Here is a 17,790-nt window from a genome sequence, read left to right on the forward strand (position 1 = left end):
AAAAAGAACAATGCTCAATATCGATCAGACAGTTAAACACGTTGTAATGTGTGGACTGCTCGACAGATTTCCTGCTGGTGAAGCAGACTGCGGTGCTGTATTAGCTTTAATTTTGCAGAATCTTCAAGAACTGGAGAGGAAGAGAGGCTTTGGATCGGAGGTTGCTAGAATTCCAACAATGTTCCAGTTCAGACATACCACCAGGAGGGTGTGAGTGTGTGTGTGTGTGTGTGTGTGTGTGTGTGTAAGTAAGAGAGACTGGCATGAACCGGAGGAATGAAACAATGTTAGATCAAGTGGTAACTGTGGAATTTTTCTCTCCATCTGCTTTAAGCTTTTCTAAACCACCGCTGATGGTGGGAGAGACAACAACTCGATGATAACAAAGTCTCTGCAGCTGTGCAAAATATTATCCCCAAAACCTTTACCTTGTTCTTCCACGACGCCTACGCACGTACACATGTATACACACAACTTAAGGCCCAGAGTATTTTAACCCATATAAGGTAAAATCTCAGGTCGGTTAAGAGTGAATCTGTTCTGCAGCGTCCTGGGCAAACTTTGGTATTTGCGGCTGGGAAAAACATCAAGTATGCAGAAAGGACATCTTTCAGTGTTTGTTTTTCTCTGCTCCCCTGTATGCATCCTGTGGTTCCGACTGACTGGCTGTTGGCATTACGTAAAAGCCAGACTCTGTGCTTATATATTTTTTTCCACCTCAGTTTTGGTAAATGATTCAGCAGAGCCTGAATAAATGAATGTTTTCAGAGCCTGGATGTGAGAATAAACAGCTTTCCCTTTTTTTTTCGTTTGACCTGATGTGCTGATTGTTCCAAATGTGTGGTTTCAGCTGAAGTCCTAAGGCAACGTGACGTTTTATGTGTTCATAAAATTCATAGATTATGGTATGAATTTGATCAAGTATTGATCTTTTTTTTTACTTTCACATGTGTTGCCAAAAAATGCAAGTGTGTGTGTGTGTGTCAGCTATGCAGTTAATCACGTCCACATACAGTCATTCAATAAACCCTACTAGAAATAGCAACTCACTCAGCTATTCCACAATGCCCCCTTCTCCTCTTTTTTATCACCAGTTCTTAATTATGTGCTCCAGTGAGAGGCCCAAAGAACTATGTACTCACTCACACATACATACATACAGGGACACACACTCAGCTTGATTAGCAATCCTACCTCACTTTGTATTCCAAGAACATTCCATGAGGCATAAAGCCATATAATTGCTTTCCACACAACTTCTTCTGCTACCTCCTCTTCATCCTCCTCCATCACCTTCTTCTCAGCACCCTGTTCCTCCCACTTCAATCTGCAGTTTCCAGTAAATAAGCACATCATAAATTGAAAAAGACAACTATAGTCACTGGTGCACAACTGCAGCAATGTGTACCAAATAGAAAAAAATAAAGTCTTAAAGGGGCAACATGATAGCAGATTGTTTCTATGTCACATGGGCTCAGTTGCCAAATTGGCGAGCGTTTCCTGTCTCTCTCCACTATGCACAGTGATGATAGTGACATTTTTAGATTCTGGGTGTGATGCGATCAAATGCGATCAAATGAAGCCATTGATAAAAGCAACTTGAACTTGCCTGAATGTAAAGTGTGTACCTTTTATTTATTTTTTCAGAATTTTAGGTTTTACCTGGTACATTTCCTATGTCAGTCTGATGCAATTGAAGGTACACATAGATGCAGTGTACTCATATAAGGTCAAACTATACAGTTGCAGATATACTCACATTTGACACCTTTAAAAAAACACCTAAATATGGTGTTTTCACTCATAAGTGCTGCCACAGTCAAGTTTGCACATAGTCATGCATTCTTTGTTAGCTTAAGTTTCCGTGTTGAAGCAAAGGCTCAGCCGGGGGCTATTTTCCTCCTGGCTTTGCTCATCCAATGAGGTCACACCATCCAGAATCTTGGGAATGTGAAGAATGGCAAGGTTGAAGAGCTTCTGAACAGTGCTATATGTTATCAGATGGACGGTGGCTGATGGAGAGGGGTGGGGTGAGGTTGAAATGTGACCCATTTCTATCAGGGTGAAATCAAACATGGAGGAGGTTAAGACAATTTTCACGCTTCTATCTGTGATCTACCTATAGCAGATGCAAGGACTTCAACATGTGAACACATTAAAAAATGTACTCCATTTACTCTACTGTATTAAATGCAGATTGTGTCCCAGTTTAACCCCAAAATCAGTTGTGGGTTAAAGTGGATTTCGTCTAAATCTGCTTCCCAGGAAAAAATAATAATTCGTACCATATCGGCATGTAATACACATATTATTAGTAAGTAAATTCTGTTATTTTGGGAAGCTAAAGCCAGATATCTTCAGGCCTTTTCAATCGAAACTTACCTCAGCAATACAATTTTACCAAAGAATGCGTAATTTTGCTCTTATTCATCTGAACATATTGTTCTTCCTTGCAGCTTACAGTTACAATGCAGTTACATTGATATCAGTTCCAGATACTGTGAGATCTAATGAATATCACACGATTTCCCTGAATCACTAAAGTAACACACAAACTGAAGGAAGTCCTGTATGAATTTGATGTTTCACAGTTTTGGTTATCTATTTGAAAAAGTCCTCTCAAATGTATGTTAATCATTATAAATGTGCCCACTTGTTTCCTGAAAGACAAGATGTCCGCTGTCCAGACAAACGGAAGTGGTGGTGGCGGGGGGTTGGGGGGGGTTTGGGGGACAGGTTTGGTAGCGTGTGTGGTTTTTTAGATGGGGTTCAGGCGAAGATGTTTGCTATTCCCTCAAGTGTCTGGAAAGTGTGTCGTTTCCATTACAGTCTGTCTCGTTTTTCCGCGGCACTGGTAATGTTTTTGCATGGAGGCCCAGGGGTAAGAGGCGAGCTCTGTGGCCTTGTGAGCACAGACCTCGGCAGTGCAAGGCAGAGGAGGGAGGCGTCTGTGGCCCTCACAGTTACACACACACACACACACACGGGTTACATGTGGAGCTTCAAAGCCATAGCTGGACAGACCTGTCTGCTGGACAGGAACACAGAAGCAGAGGGCCAGAGGCTTGGTTAGACTGGTTAGCTGTGGTGGCTAAGTAGAGGAATAACAGGATTAGTAGGATAGTAACAGGATAGAACTGGCACATTTGCTGGTGAATAGCTATAGGATATTAGTGTCTAAAAACAAGTGAAAAACATTCTGAGACGTCTTCAACCCAGCACTTATTGGGTTGTGCCTCTGTTGCCTCTGTTGTTACTAAGTAACTAAAACTTGGGAGGTGTGCTGCAGTCTCACTGAACTGATTAACATAATCAACTTAGAAAAAATCTATTTCTACAATCACCTTTCCCTCTTGTCTGGTCATTACCAGATCATTACTATTACCAGTCACTTGCTGCAGAATCTAAAATGAACATAGTTATTAAACACGGACACTTAGATGAAATTGTGTGCTACTTTATTGTACTTTATTGGTCCAATTTTCACACAGGTTTTACCATAATCCCACACCTTGAATACATATTTAATGGTTTTTGAGTTCAGTTGTATTTGCTGTTTCTTAATGTCAGGATGATAAGCTGGTAATTGCACCAGCTCATTTTAGCGATTAAGTCTCACTTTGAGACATTTTGCTTTTTATGTCTTTACCGACATCTCAAAGTCAAAATATTCTGGAATGACACTCTACCATCCTTCCTTTGTACTCCTGAGCAGGGAGCAACATGTGGTTTGTATATTTCTATCATTTATCACGGCTGAAGTCACTAGTATGCGGTGTCATAGGCGTGACACATTAGTTGCCCAATCATCTTTATACGATCTCAGCGCATCTTCCAATTTGGTTTTTACACAATCACAATTATGTGTGTCTCAGAGTAGAACAGTAAATTTCAGTTTGCACCATCATTCATTTAAAAGCCTCGTCAGACTCGTTCAATCCACAGGCGCCTGTGTGTGTGTGTGTGTGTGTGTGTGTGTGTGTGTGCCTGTCTGTGTCACTCAAGGTATTTAATAGGCTCCTCACCACATCAGTGATTTCCTTTATTTGGACTGCACGACCTTCAGAAGACATAACAATGATCTGTGGTGTGTTGGAACTAGTCAAAGCTGCTTCTGCACTTAGTAACGTGCTTAATTGCTCTTAAATTAACTTCACAAGGAGCTGTTGATTCTGGAAAAAACGAGTAATGAATGAATCAGATCTGCCATCACAGGCAACAAAGCTGTGTCACCACATTAAAAGAAGACCATGAACAATAAAGATACCAACAACACCATGATGACATGCGTCCATTGTGGAATAGTCATAGGGAAACATTTTAGCATATGTAAAACAATCATAGTGTTCAACAAACCTTCCCATTATCCACTGTAGCTTACCATAGTTCAACCATCGCAACAGTTGCCTGCAGATGTTACAGAAGTTTACCAATATACAACGATTGATATCCTATCTCAAGGTATAAGATGATGCAGCCATTGTATCTTGGCTTTTCTCAGATTTGTCTGCTTGCCTGTTCTAAGTTAGTTATGTCACTCTTAAATCCAAAGAGTATGGTAAGTTATTGATGGTCTTCTGCTATTATACTTCTGTAAAAACGGGTCTAAGGATATAGCCCTGCTGGTTAACATTAGCACCTGACCTCTTGTTTCAAGCTCAAAAAGAGGAAAAAAAAAAATTTTCTGGGAAAGCCCTTCATTAACATTTATGGGAAACCTTTTGGCCCGTCCTGCTTTTTTTTCCCTTACAAGATTAAAACACACTCCTTTTCCTCCTTTTTCCATACCAGCCCCTCCCATACGTCCAACTTCACATGGCTGTTTTGGGAAATCCCTCATAATGGGCAGTTCGTCTGTACTTTGCCTGGCAAATTCAACTTTTTCCCCCTTTGGGAACACATCCATTACATTCTTTGGAAAGCGTGGGTGTAACCGTGTGGTACGGTGGTGTTTTCTTTCTGCATAGCGATCTGTGTTTCCAGGTTCTTTTTAGTGTTCTGGATGGAGCAAAGACGAACAGCCACTGGAACACCTCATCAATGAGAGGAATGCAGATATGAAAAGACGAAACAGATTTTCTTCTTCTTTTTTTAAGGAATCCAAATAGTATCTATGGCTTCAACATGTGGTCAAATACTGCAGTTGTGTAACCTCATCAAATTGTGGTTTGCCTGAGTGCAATAGCTTGAGGAAAATCGAAGAGTGTTGGAGATCATGGTGTTTTCGTGGAGCCGTGCTTGTCACTCAAGTCAAAATTCCCTTCCTCTGACTACCCAGTCCTCCCTCCTAACTCGTGTGGCTTCCCTGACCTCTTAGCCGGGGGTTCCTCTTTCTTCCAGCAAGCAGGCATTCACTAAGAGGCCTCCCTGCTTGGGAGGGAAAACAGAAGAGGGGAAAGCCTTCAACAAAAAATTTATCTTAATGCGAGTCACTCAAACTCTCCGCCTATTTACTCAACGCCTCTTAAAGTTGTGTTCTCACTCCTCTGCGCCACACTCAACGCAACCAAACATATCTCTCTCCTCCCCTAGAGAAGGCAATGGTGGGTCAGGCTCCAGGCCACATAAATTCAGACAAACCTCCGCAGACTTGTGTTTGGTTGGACATTCCATTCTGTAGCATACCTTGGGCCTCACAAATGTTGAAATAACTTAAATATGTGGGAGCTCTTACACTGGCTTTCCAGGGGCCTCAGCCCATGGAACAAAAACAAACAAAATTGGGGAATCTCAAATCATCTCAATTGAATCATCTTTGGTACACACAAGGTGGGTGCCAAGTTTTAATTCTGTAAGGCTAATAAGCGGTTAACCATAGTGCTTGGAAACCTTGATACTTTATGGGAAATGACTTCTGGTGACAGTTGTGAAGCATTGCACTTTCCATCTGACCATATGTACTTCCACAAAACTCTCATGGGAGATGTCATCGCATATTACCCATGATACAATAGTTCATCCAATTTCCAAATGTCATTGTTTAGTTTTGTTGAATTTGCAGTTTTCCTCTAGTAGAAAGTAGTTCCACTTAACAGTGGGCATTTGATGTGGATTATCCAGAGTAACCGCTTTTTGAAAAATACCTGCTTTCATTTCTCACTTACTTTGTACTGATGTGGCTGCCACCAAGAATTTTTCAAATTTCCAGACATCCATAACTTTCAGTTTACTCATTCAAACATGAAATTCAACTAACACTGGTGATTGACAAATGCTGTTAAAATTATGCTGTTTATTTAAACAGAACAAAAGACAGACTTGATGATGAGAATGATGGATTACCCAACCAAAGTATGGCATGGAAAGTAGTTGATGCAGCGAATGGTAGAAATAAACACCTAAAGATCCTAAAGATACTAAGAGTTACATAGTTTAGTTAAGTAAAACATGCAAAAACACTACACTGTGGCCACAAAATATGACTCTGGAACTGATGGAGTGATTTACACACAAAATGTGGTCACCTTTAACGAAGATGTGGGTGGTCTTGTGTCTGTTAGCCCAGGTAGGCCAAAGGTGACAGTGAGTAGGGTTTCCCCACTCGGGTTTCTCTTCTGTTCTCTTGAAAAAGGGAGGAAGAGGAAAGGACATGTTGAATCTTTTCTCTGTACATTCTCAATGTGGACAACACTGAATGTTCTGTCCTTGCTGTAGTGTTGAAATAAGACGTTTCATTGATTTCCCTATTTGTGTTTTATAGCTTTGGATCGTAACATCAAGTAAATGCTAAATATAAATCTCAGTTTATCAGAGAAGGGCTGAGTCATTTTATAGCCCTGCTGAATATCAGTGGTATGACCTTTAACCAAGCTTCAGCAGTCCTAATGGTGGGCCTCTAATCTTTGGAATATTTAACTTTTTTCTAACAGCACAGAAAAATGTTTTCAAAAGGTCTCTTGTCAAAAGTATAGGGCAGACTGACCCGAGGGGCATGCAAGCTGTTTGCCTTGAACAAAAACAACAATTGCTGATGTCCAACCAGGCTGCTTTTAATCAGAGGTAGTCAGGTTATTTGTTCCAAACGGCATGGACCCTCGTTTGGGAATATGACTTGTAATAAATCTGTGATAACTACATTTTTAGATGGTGCAGTTGATGTTTGATGAGATTTTTTTAGTTAATCCAATCAGTGTAGTCAGGAAAGGGTGAACTGTCATTCTCCACAAGGTAGGCAAGTTTATTGGCTTTTCCCTCCTGTTTGGGTGTAGAAGTCCAGTCTGTAGGGGTCAATCCCAATAAACACGGAGGCGTCAGTGGAGATGTATTTACTGTAGCCCCCTCTGTTTTTCCCCATAGTGAAAGGCTCACCTCCGTTAGTAACCACTGGCCCCCATCCCTCTGCTTTCCAGCAGTTCCTAGCCTGCAGCTCTCCTGTATTTGTGGAGCCATCACAGTGAGAGGTAGGCAGCAGACACATTCTTTACAGCCCTGCTGATTGGAGTGAGCACTTTATTTGCTCTGGGACATACTCTGGACTTGTCAAACAGACTCATATTTCTGTTTATTTTTGCAGTTCTGAGCTCTGCTTGGGTGTCTTTCCATGTGAGTGTGCACTGTGACCAGCAAGGTGTTACGGCACAAGATTTTACTGACATGACCCCTTCTTTATTGAAGATGTCTCTAAATATTATTATTCAGAGACTTCTTATCATTTTTAAATGTTCTTTCTCTTATATGATGTATTACCTGCTTATATGGCACTATCATGTGTCATATGTGTTCACTCTCCACCTCAGAAATGTGCTCCTTTCCCAATTAAAAGATTGTTTAAGTACAGGAATGAAACCATATCATAATTGTCCAATCTGACTAACTAATGATGGTCCTTTTGTACCATCAGTTGACAACACAGATTGTTCTCATTAAAAGCTTCATGATGAGATGTAATTTGGGAGCTTTGTTTCAAATTAGGTTTTCTCAGTAAAATTGAACAAAAGGACTAGATAATGAAGAGCCACTGTGAGCCACACTGCTACAATATTAACAGAAAACTGATTCTTGAGAAATCTTTATTCCTGTAAGTAATTGCATGGACTGGCAAGCCAGGCTAATACAAGTACTGCATTTCAATCTCATTTGAGACTGTGTATGAGTCTGGAAAGGTTGCAGTCACCTCCCACTTTCAAGAGGTGTGGCAAATGGACATAGATCAAAATCCATCTACAACCAATCTATGACCTACGACCAATAGACCATTTATCTAGATGACATTTGCAGAGTGAAAATGAGGATGTCTAATAATGGCGTCTAGCGACTTTGACCTGGGGGAAGCTCCATGGAGCAAGTCACTTGAAATGGAAGCAACAGCCGAATCGAATGATAGCTGCTCTGACCACCATGTTGGATGTTATTGCGCTAAGCCTCTAGCGCATTGGGGGAAAACCCGTTTTTAGGAGATTCTTAGGTTCTTCAAAATGAAGTCCTTGCCAGATGTATCTGCAGAGCGAAATCAAATCGGCTGGGTTCACCCAGGCTAAGAACTGCCTGTCTCTCAGAGTCCAATCATCTCCTACCTACCAGTGCCATGACAATAATATAACGTTTTACATTTAGGGCTACAATAACCTGCACTATACTATAACTTTGTTACAACCTCTCATTTCAGGTGATTTGTTTCATGCTGGCAAGGGTTCAGCCTCCCACCTTTCAGATGGCTTTAACAACAGTGTCCATCAGCACTATAGCATGGCATTTTTCACCTTGGAGCCCTGATATCCTGGGAGCCCCAAATGAAAGCAGTCTGACAGGGCAGTTGGTTTGGCTGAAACAGCTTTTCTTTCTAGGACAAACTGCCAGATCCTTGTGGTTGATGTGGTGCGAGGGTATCCAGATCTGCTACTGTTAACTGTGCACGCCTTCACATTGACCTACTTCCCAATGATCATGTAATCCTAAATCTGATGGGGGGATTGCAAGGGAAAGTGGGGGATGTCATGGCTTGGTTAACCACAGGTATGTTCCAACATACACTGAGGGTTTGTTTAGATAATGCATGGACTGGCCATGGAGAGTTTGTTTTCTCTTGGCTGCTACTAAATGCGTTGTTATTATTTCATACTTTCGTCACAAGCTGTGTCAGTGCAAACCTTTACAGTTAGCTGCTTTCAGGAATGTGCTTTTTGACCACCATGACAGCATCGGATTCAGGCCTTTTTTCTGTGTATGATCCCACCTGCATGACTCATGTATGAGTGCTTTGTGTGGCCTTTGTGTGATAACTACTTGCTGTTTTTTTAGGTATCAGGCGTTCACACAAACATTTGACACTAATGTAGTCAATGTATTTTTTTTTTATTAGCGCTTCATTTTTCTAGGAAAGGCTATCTGAATTCTGGTTCAGATAGCCTTTTCCAGCTAGCGGTTACAAAGCTAATGAAGTTTTGGGTGATTGCCTTAAACTATAGTCATTGTAGATTTACTTCATTTACACCACCATGATGGCAGGCTTCTGCAAATAATGAACACTGCCAGTGCCAGTTTCAAGTCGTCAGTGGAGTGTAGACAGCTCACTCTCCCACACTAAACTCCACAGAGAAAATCTGTGTTATTACGCAGAATGTGCTGGTCTACTGCTGCCATGTTTGGTCAGGTTGTCTCACTTCGGTAAATCACCTAAGTCACCGAAACGATGAAGAGGTAACACATTAAAACTGTGTGCCATGATGTTAAATCACTGATTCTCTCTTTGGGCTTTGGTTCAGGCGTAGAAAAAATATTATATTAACTGTCTCTTAGCAGTGAATTTTTGTGTGACTCAACAGATTGTGCATGTCTACAAAGTAGGAATGACTTCTAGCTCAATATTGACCATTTATAACTTGAGAGTTTCATTTTCACTATTCTCCTCGACCCAGTTTCATGCAGCAGGGGGTGAAAAAGCTCTTACATACTTACTATGAATGACCTGCTCAGCACCAAGAGGCAGACAAATTTCACTATTATGGCCGTTAAACATTAAGTTGCTAGGAGCCAGATATTCCCCACAGAAGTAAGTGGAGACTAAAACATAGTTAAAAGTAGAGGAAACAACAATGACATCTGTTACGAGGCCAGAAATTTGAATCCAGACTAATGCTAATGTTGTCCCACATCTTTTGGATAAGTAAATAAGCAACTAGGGGTACAGCAACTGTATTAGGTAATGATTTATGAGTGTAGTGTTTCACAGCTTGTAACTGTCTGCCATTAGGTGCCATCTTTACAAAAACTGCAGCTGATAACACTCATTTAAATAGGTCAACCTCCTCCTGAAGCTCAGAAGAATGCTGTATCCCCATTATGTTGGAGCGTGGGACTCTGTTGCCTGGGGTATGGAGGCTAGGATGACCTGCTGGAATGCTATTGTTGTGCACTCTATTCCCTTTCCAAATGCACCGTGCCCTATCAGACTGATGGTCCTTTTTAGTAGAACGCGATATCCACGGGTACCAGTGGCAAGAGAAGAGAGAAGGGGTCCATAAAAAGCTTCAAATAAAAGGCTGTTCTCTCTGCTCTGTCTCCCCTGTCCTGTTCTGGAACGGCAGGAATGTGGCAGGCAGACCAACTGGCCCTCAGAGCCTTCTGCCCCTAATGAATTTTAAATGGCCTTTTTCATTCAAAGCAGGGTGCTGGCTAAGAGCATGTTGCCTGGCCAAGCACTCGGGTGACAAGTAGGAGAGAGGAGAGAAGAAGAGAAGAGCACAGGAGGGAGAAGAGGAGGTTTTGGCAAAGTGAGTTGGCATCTTGGCGGGATTGGGTATTGGATGTCCCTCGCAGTGAGAGATAATAGGGCAGTCTGCATGGGAAGCGACTGTAGGAGCATTCCATCCTGGCCCTGGCGTCTAAAGAAAAGAGAGGGAATGTATAAGAGGCAATGAAAGAAAGAGATGATAGGAGAACAAGGAGAGAAAAAGGTCCAGAGATATAAGGTAGTTCTACTGTCAGTGGTGATGGCCTTTAAATGTTGCTAAAGGTCGTCATGTTGTGCTTACTATTTGGGCACCTTCAAAGGAAACATTTGACAATCTGGAAAATACTGTATGTGCAATTTAGATGCCACTTCCATGAAGATGAATCTAAACCTCAAAATACAACTAGCAGCGCTTAGCTTATCTTAGCACCAGGAAAGGGAATTACTGTTGATGCTAATTTAATTTCTCTGCATAAAATTACTGTCTGATTTTCAGCATGAGCACTCATTACTTTCTACAAACCAGTAAGGTCGTGAAGTATTGCTAGAGATATAACTGACCAATGAATGAACCTGAAATGAATGACTGTACCTAAAGGATGGATTTAACTTTACTCAGAAAGTAATATGTAAGTAATAAGTATATTCAAAAGGAAGCTGCAGAACATCATCCTTTAAGCTTGTTGTCCATTAATTATTAGTGTATCTGTGGGGAGTTGTGTCAGACAACTGGAATGGTAATTTCTCCTCCTAGCATACAACAATACAGAAGAGATTTGTCAGCCATGATTACAATACTCAGCGCTCTGCTGCGCTTTATATATCAAAATACAAGGATTCATTTGATTATAATACAAGCGTAGATGGCGACTGCAGAGAAAACACACACCTGCTTAGTAAATTGAAGCTTTGATGTGCAAGATCATTGATGATCTAAGTCTGTCATGTTCACCGATGTAAGCTTTGACAGTTCAGATAGATTTTATCTGCTCGTGTCATGCTCACACCGCAGAGACTTCATTAAGAATCATGTGATCCATGCATCCAGCTGTAATCCTGATGCCGATGACAGGGGGAGTTTTGAAAATAACAGCTTGACGTATCAGTGATTGCAGGGAGGGTTGTCAGCTTACAGACCTCATTGGACCTTGAAGTGGATGTGTAACAGCAGGAAATGTGTCCACTCCTGCCAAATATGCACAAGCATATAGGTTATCTGCTTTAATAAATCACTGTTTCTGTTACGACCTGTTTTTGGCAGCGTCCAAACGTGCTGTAAACAATATAAAGAATGTAGACATGTAGAGATGTGATCATGTCAGGAAGGGCTTTTTTTTCTCACGTTAGGCCATTTGCTGTCAACTAAGAATTGTTCAAACACCCGAGCGCATGGAAACATTAGATATGAACAGGTGCTTCGTTTCATGGCCGTATCAGTCACTCGGCCCAAATGAACACTGAGAGCATGATCTTTTGCTCCAGTGACTCCTGCACAGCTGGAGAACCTCAGTCATTCGAAATAAGATGCAGCGAAATGTTTGAAGTGTTTGTTTTTGGACTGTGCAGGGCCTGAGTGATGGGACGCCATAAAGCCTTATTCAAAATGTTTTGAGGTTAAAATGGAAAAATAATTTGAGATTAAACGTTTTCTCTTTGTGTGCCACTAACTGTAAATCAAAAGTCCTGTTGCCCAAAGTGGATTAAATCCAGCAGAGCCCCTGCTTACCTGTCCTGTTCTGGATGATGGCGCAGGTCCAAAGTTGGCTGAAGAGAGATGATCCTAACCGACGGCTCCAGATTCTACTTCATCAAACCCACACTTTTAATCATACTGTATTTGGAGCAGAATTATCTCACACTTGTCCCTACTGGGTTTTCAACTTGATTAACAGCTTGGGAACACACGATCAATTTTATGTTAAAGACATTTCAAATTAATGGGGGATCAGCTTTGTTGATGTTATTTCTTAGCGCTCCTTACTTTATTTTACTGGTAATTCAATGCTATTTTTCTTATAAGATTTAACAGCTTTTGTTTAAGAGTTTAATGACCCTGTGTCTGCACTGTAACTTTGTTTACCCCAACTGTTCATAAATTGTATACACAAACCATTACATCACCACACTCAATCTTGTCCTTGGTGTACACTAAACGTCGTGGGTCACACATGAATTTATTATTCTTTTGCGCGTAATAAATTAATATGTTGCGTTTTTATTAGTTCTTTTTCACCTCATGTGTCTTTGTTATTGTCCACATCTTATTTTCATTTCCATGTAGTGAGTCTCCATGAGAAAGGACAGAATAACTGATGCTTTGTTCACACAATGTGAAGGCAGCAGACGGAGCAGACACCATACCACCATCTGTCTATAAGGGCCATTACGTTTCACATGTTGTAGAGAGACTAATCACCCTTTAGGTCACATCACCTCCAGTGATGTCAGAGGAAATGCCAGAGAGCTGAGGTAAAGGGCTGCCTCACACAGACCAGGAGATTCCTGGGCAAGCGATCGCTATGATACTGAGAGTGGAGAGATAGGGGTGACTTCCTTCAACTTGAAGGCTGTGGGTGCGATTAACCGAACATTGACACTTTTAACCCACCGTTGCTCCATTCGCACTGCACATAAACACACTGTATGAATGTGTGAAGCAGTTTTGAGTGGTCATCAAGACTAGAAAAGTGCGATCACAACATTTAGAACAACAGACCGAACCAGTTCTCAACCTTCTGGGCTAAAATGTGACACTGCTCTTCAGCTATGTTGTGCAGCACATGATTTCTGTTGAGGAGAGTTATATAATTTGATTGAAGTTTCCTTACAAACGTTGAATCAGTGATGATGCCGTAATAAGTTTATTGGTACCAGATAGAGCGCCGCAGAAATGTCATGCAAAGACAACACAACACATGACTTAAGGCAAACACTAAAAGCCGAACTCCGCATCAATCATCTGGATTGTTTACTTCCTCGGATCCCGACTCAAAACTTTTATTTGCCACACAACATATCTACAAACCGAGCGAAATGAAAAACAGAGTGCCTTTGCAATGCCTTGGCTTGCGTTTGCTTTGCTCAAACAAAAAAAAACACGAGAGGGATTAACTGTTACCTATACTTAATATGCTGCACGCTGCTGCTGCTGCTGCTGCTGTCAGAGCTTTTAAGAAAACCACTAATGAATTTGTGAACCCAGTTACTTGGAAGGACGTTGTGTTCCACGGGATTAAGTGAAGCAGAAAGATTTGCAAAATGCCTGCAGGGAAGATGAAACACGAAGGAGGAAAGTTTGATTATTTTGCGGGATTCCACTGTCTTACTTTTGGCATTGGAATAGACTGGAAAGATGCCATTGTGGTTGTGAGCCATTCAGTCACGGGGCACTTTAAAGCAACAGTCAGTCGAGCACGAACCTGCAGAGGCAAATAAATCGTGGTTTGCAATTATTGACTGTGCAACATGTTACAAGCGTGTGTAGGTGTAAGGAAAGGAGATTTTTGCAGTCATTTGTACACAGGCCTCATCTTTGTTATCTTGGGGGAACATGGCATCATGTGTTTGCCAAAAAGCACAGTGGTCAGGCTGAGGTCATACTTAGATAGGGCCTGTGGAAACACTGATGCTCTTGCTAACATGACTGGCCTTGGAAACTACTTTCCCAGGAACCCCCAAAACCAGGACACTAAGGTCTCACTGGGCGGCCAAAGTTTAGCTTAAAAAAAACCAGTCTCTCATCACATTTTGGGTTCAGCAAGAGAAAACATGCATGTGAAATTATCCATTCACCCTTCCAATAAATAAATACCCAGAACAGGGGAAGAAGAGGCATTTTACCTACAGTATATTTTCCACAGGCAGTGCTCTATACACATTTCTATTTCAGGGCTCATTGAAATGATGTCATCACAACCTGTTGCAATAGAACGCAGTCAGTCTGAAGAACCTGGATGTTGCTGAAAGTGCTACATTAGAAAAACACAGGGAAAATCCTCAAACTGATTTTTGTTCCCCCCCCTTTGTTTACAGATGTCTAGTTAGAACAGGACTACATCATAATATTCCTAAAGATAGGAAATGCTGATGGATCAGAGCAGGGGTTTAACTTTCAGTCAGTCATCAGGAATTAGACGTTTGTTTAATGTCAACAGATGTTTTGAGTGAATTTCTGTTTGTGTTTGCGTGTTTCTTCCAGACGGAGGCAATGAAAAGAGCTCTGAAGGCTCTGAACCTGAACGTTGTGGAAATGACTGATGAAAATGCCACATTGGATGGAGGCGATGTGCTTTTTACAGGTAGCTTACACTGTCTCCTCACTCGCTGACTTTGGTTGCCTGTTAACTTCTATATGATAATACCAAGCATTCATTCATGTATTCATATAGATGAGGCCATTGTCACATGTTTATTGTTGTCGCCATGGGGGCCATGTGGGAGCTGTAAATATGAACTCACACAGACTGTATCACAGACATCATCGCAGATCTAGTTAGAGAGCTGATCTCACATCAGTTGGCACTGGGTGGAAATGTGAAAACATGACAGCCTCAAGTTAGATATTATGGGGTTGTTATGACATTGTTATGAAAGTCATGCTCAGGTTTTATCTCCCATGCTGCAACAGTGACCTAACCCACAATTTAATATAATAACTGTAGGGGTTGTGGAGTAAGACAAGCCTCCTACTTTGTACTTAATCCTACAGCAAGATAGAAGGTGGTGGTGTCATTTGTGGGCTTTCCTCGTGTTTTCCTCATCACAATTCTTTTCTTTAACCTATACTGCAGAGCTGCAACTAACCTGTTATTTTCGGTCTTATTATAAATCTTATTACAGGAGGCTTTTGTTGTGGTGTTTGTCTTTGCTTCCGATCTCAACACATCATGTGTCATTTGTTCTAATACGTAATAATAAAAACAGGCTAGTGCTCAGGGCAGAGACGGGAGTAAGTACAAGTCTCAAAAAAGTCTCAAGTCATTCTTGCAAGAATCAAGCGAGTCAAGTCATATGAATATAGAGGATGAAGATGAATTCCCAGATATACCACATTTAAATATGCTAACAGAAACACAGTGTTACAGTGTATGGACTGTTTCATTGCCCCATACAGTTGAATTGTTTATAAAAATATATATAATTAACAATTCAATGAATTATCCCGTGTTGGTGTCGCTCAGTTGCCAGGTTTGTACGTAAGGCCACAAAAGCAGAAACCCAATGTTTTCCGTGTTTCAAAAACAGAATGGAACGTTAACCCCTCAATATTTGAGAAAATTTAAATATTCTGGTCCAGTCCTTTTACCAACATTAGTCAAGACTCGAGTAAAGTCACATGACTTCGAGTCCCCCACCTCTGGCTCAGGGTAAGTGACCAATCACATTTATTCTGTGCAGTCCATTGTGTATTTCTCTATTTTTCAAGATCTTCTCCACAACCGCGATGACCCTGTGCCTCCACACACAAAGCCGAAATTCTTCCAAAAATAATCCATAGCGAAAATGTTGTGTGCCATTCTGCACTATCACATCAGCGGGTCTCCAGGCTCTCATCATGGGTCTGTTATTAGTCTGGATTTGGGCAATAAAACTGATCAAGAACCAGGAGCACGGTGGTCTGTGTTCGCTTTTCTGTACATTCTCTTTTAGTCGTGTGGTGAGTTAAAATGTGGGTCACTGTCTACCACACTGCACAGGCCATGAGACCGAACAAAAAAAAAGCGTAGTACACTTAATTGGGTTTCTAGACTCCTGGCTGTGTGCTCTCGTTCCTTCCAGCTGAAATCGATTTCACATGGCAGGGCTAGAAACATTTCCTGTTGGCTGCGCTCAGGCTAACGGCTCATTTTGTAAAGGCTCAGCAGCTACATTAGGAGCCCATTCCTGAGCTCAGTGTGCTGCAGCCTCGCCAGGCATTCAGAACTAGAACTCTGTCTGTTTGTGCCCCACCAAGTGACCACAGTTGGCCTTTTTCCCCGGAATGCATAAAGCAATCACTGCCTTGGCTGTAGTGATACTGTTGCTCTACAGTTTGCTCTATTGCTTTTGTTTTTAGGATGTTTTAACGCAGATACTTCATTCTGTCTTTCGTATTTTACCCATTTCTCTGGCTTCCATTTCTGCCTGTAGGTCGGGAGTTCTTTGTGGGACTTTCCAGTCGGACCAATCAGAGAGGAGCCGAGATCTTAGCTGATGCCTTTAAGGTGAGTTGCAGTAATGTGAGAAAATGCTGCTGGAAAATGGCTCAAGAAATTGTCAGCGGCACGTTACACAACTTAAAAACTCATCAAAACAACATCTAAAGGTGAGAATGCAGACTGTAAAAAATTGAAGACTTCCTCGAGTGCATCGGGGAACCAAGGGTTGGCTTTGCAAATCAAAAAGGCTGGCTGTCACTTTTAACCGAAATTGATATATATCCATGTGAACCTGGGCGAGAAAGTTCAAACTCAAACATGAACCTTAAAAGCCTGTTTGAGTTTTAAATATACAGCCTAAAAGCCCTTTGCACTGTCTGATGTAATTACCATGTGGTTCAGCAGAGGGTGCAGTGAATCTGTAATTACATTTCTCTAACCCTCTAACCATCTCCGCCTCACGCCAACCCCTCTTTTTTGTACTTCCAGACCAAACATACCATAACTGTGTATATATTGCAGTGAAAAGAAAGAATAATGAGCAAAGTACAATGAAAAAAAGTATTTCTACTTGCAGGTGCAGCACACTGTGAATATTGATGGCTGTGACTATCAGGAGTCCCAGGGGCAATTAATCATTAGTGCTTGTTCCAGACCACAGCTGGTTTAGAGACATATTAAATCAGCTACTGATACAAGTCTTTACCACCTCCATTGACAGACATTAAACAAGGAGTTGAATTACTCTGATTATAAAGGGTTTATTAATTATTTGGACTATTTCTCCTGTGTCTGTTTATTCAGTCACTCCTGAATTGACTTAATTGTTCCCACAAGTGAGTGTTTAAATGTTTCTTTCATCCAATAATCCTTGTTTGAAGGACATAATTATAAATCGGAACAATCGACATTGCGTCCTGATGTGACTGTGGGTGATTTTGTTGCAGAAAGATTAGGTTTGTTTTTTTATCCCTTGAAAGTATG

The 17,790-nt window shown here is 41.3% G+C and overlaps 1 protein-coding gene across 2 annotated transcripts in view; it reads left to right on the top strand.

Moving 5' to 3' along the window:
• The window catches only part of ddah1 (dimethylarginine dimethylaminohydrolase 1), a 61,104-nt gene that overhangs the window by 28,480 nt on the left and 14,834 nt on the right, over positions 1–17,790 (top strand). For both annotated transcript variants that reach the window (XM_044044594.1, XM_044044595.1), the window contains exons 3-4: positions 14,868–14,967; positions 16,799–16,872. In XM_044044594.1, coding sequence (XP_043900529.1) covers positions 14,868–14,967; positions 16,799–16,872 — 174 coding nt within the window. The remainder of the gene's footprint in view (positions 1–14,867; positions 14,968–16,798; positions 16,873–17,790) is intronic.

Source organism: Solea senegalensis, linkage group LG14, assembly GCF_019176455.1.
Source record: "Solea senegalensis isolate Sse05_10M linkage group LG14, IFAPA_SoseM_1, whole genome shotgun sequence".
Lineage (NCBI taxonomy): Eukaryota > Metazoa > Chordata > Actinopteri > Pleuronectiformes > Soleidae > Solea > Solea senegalensis.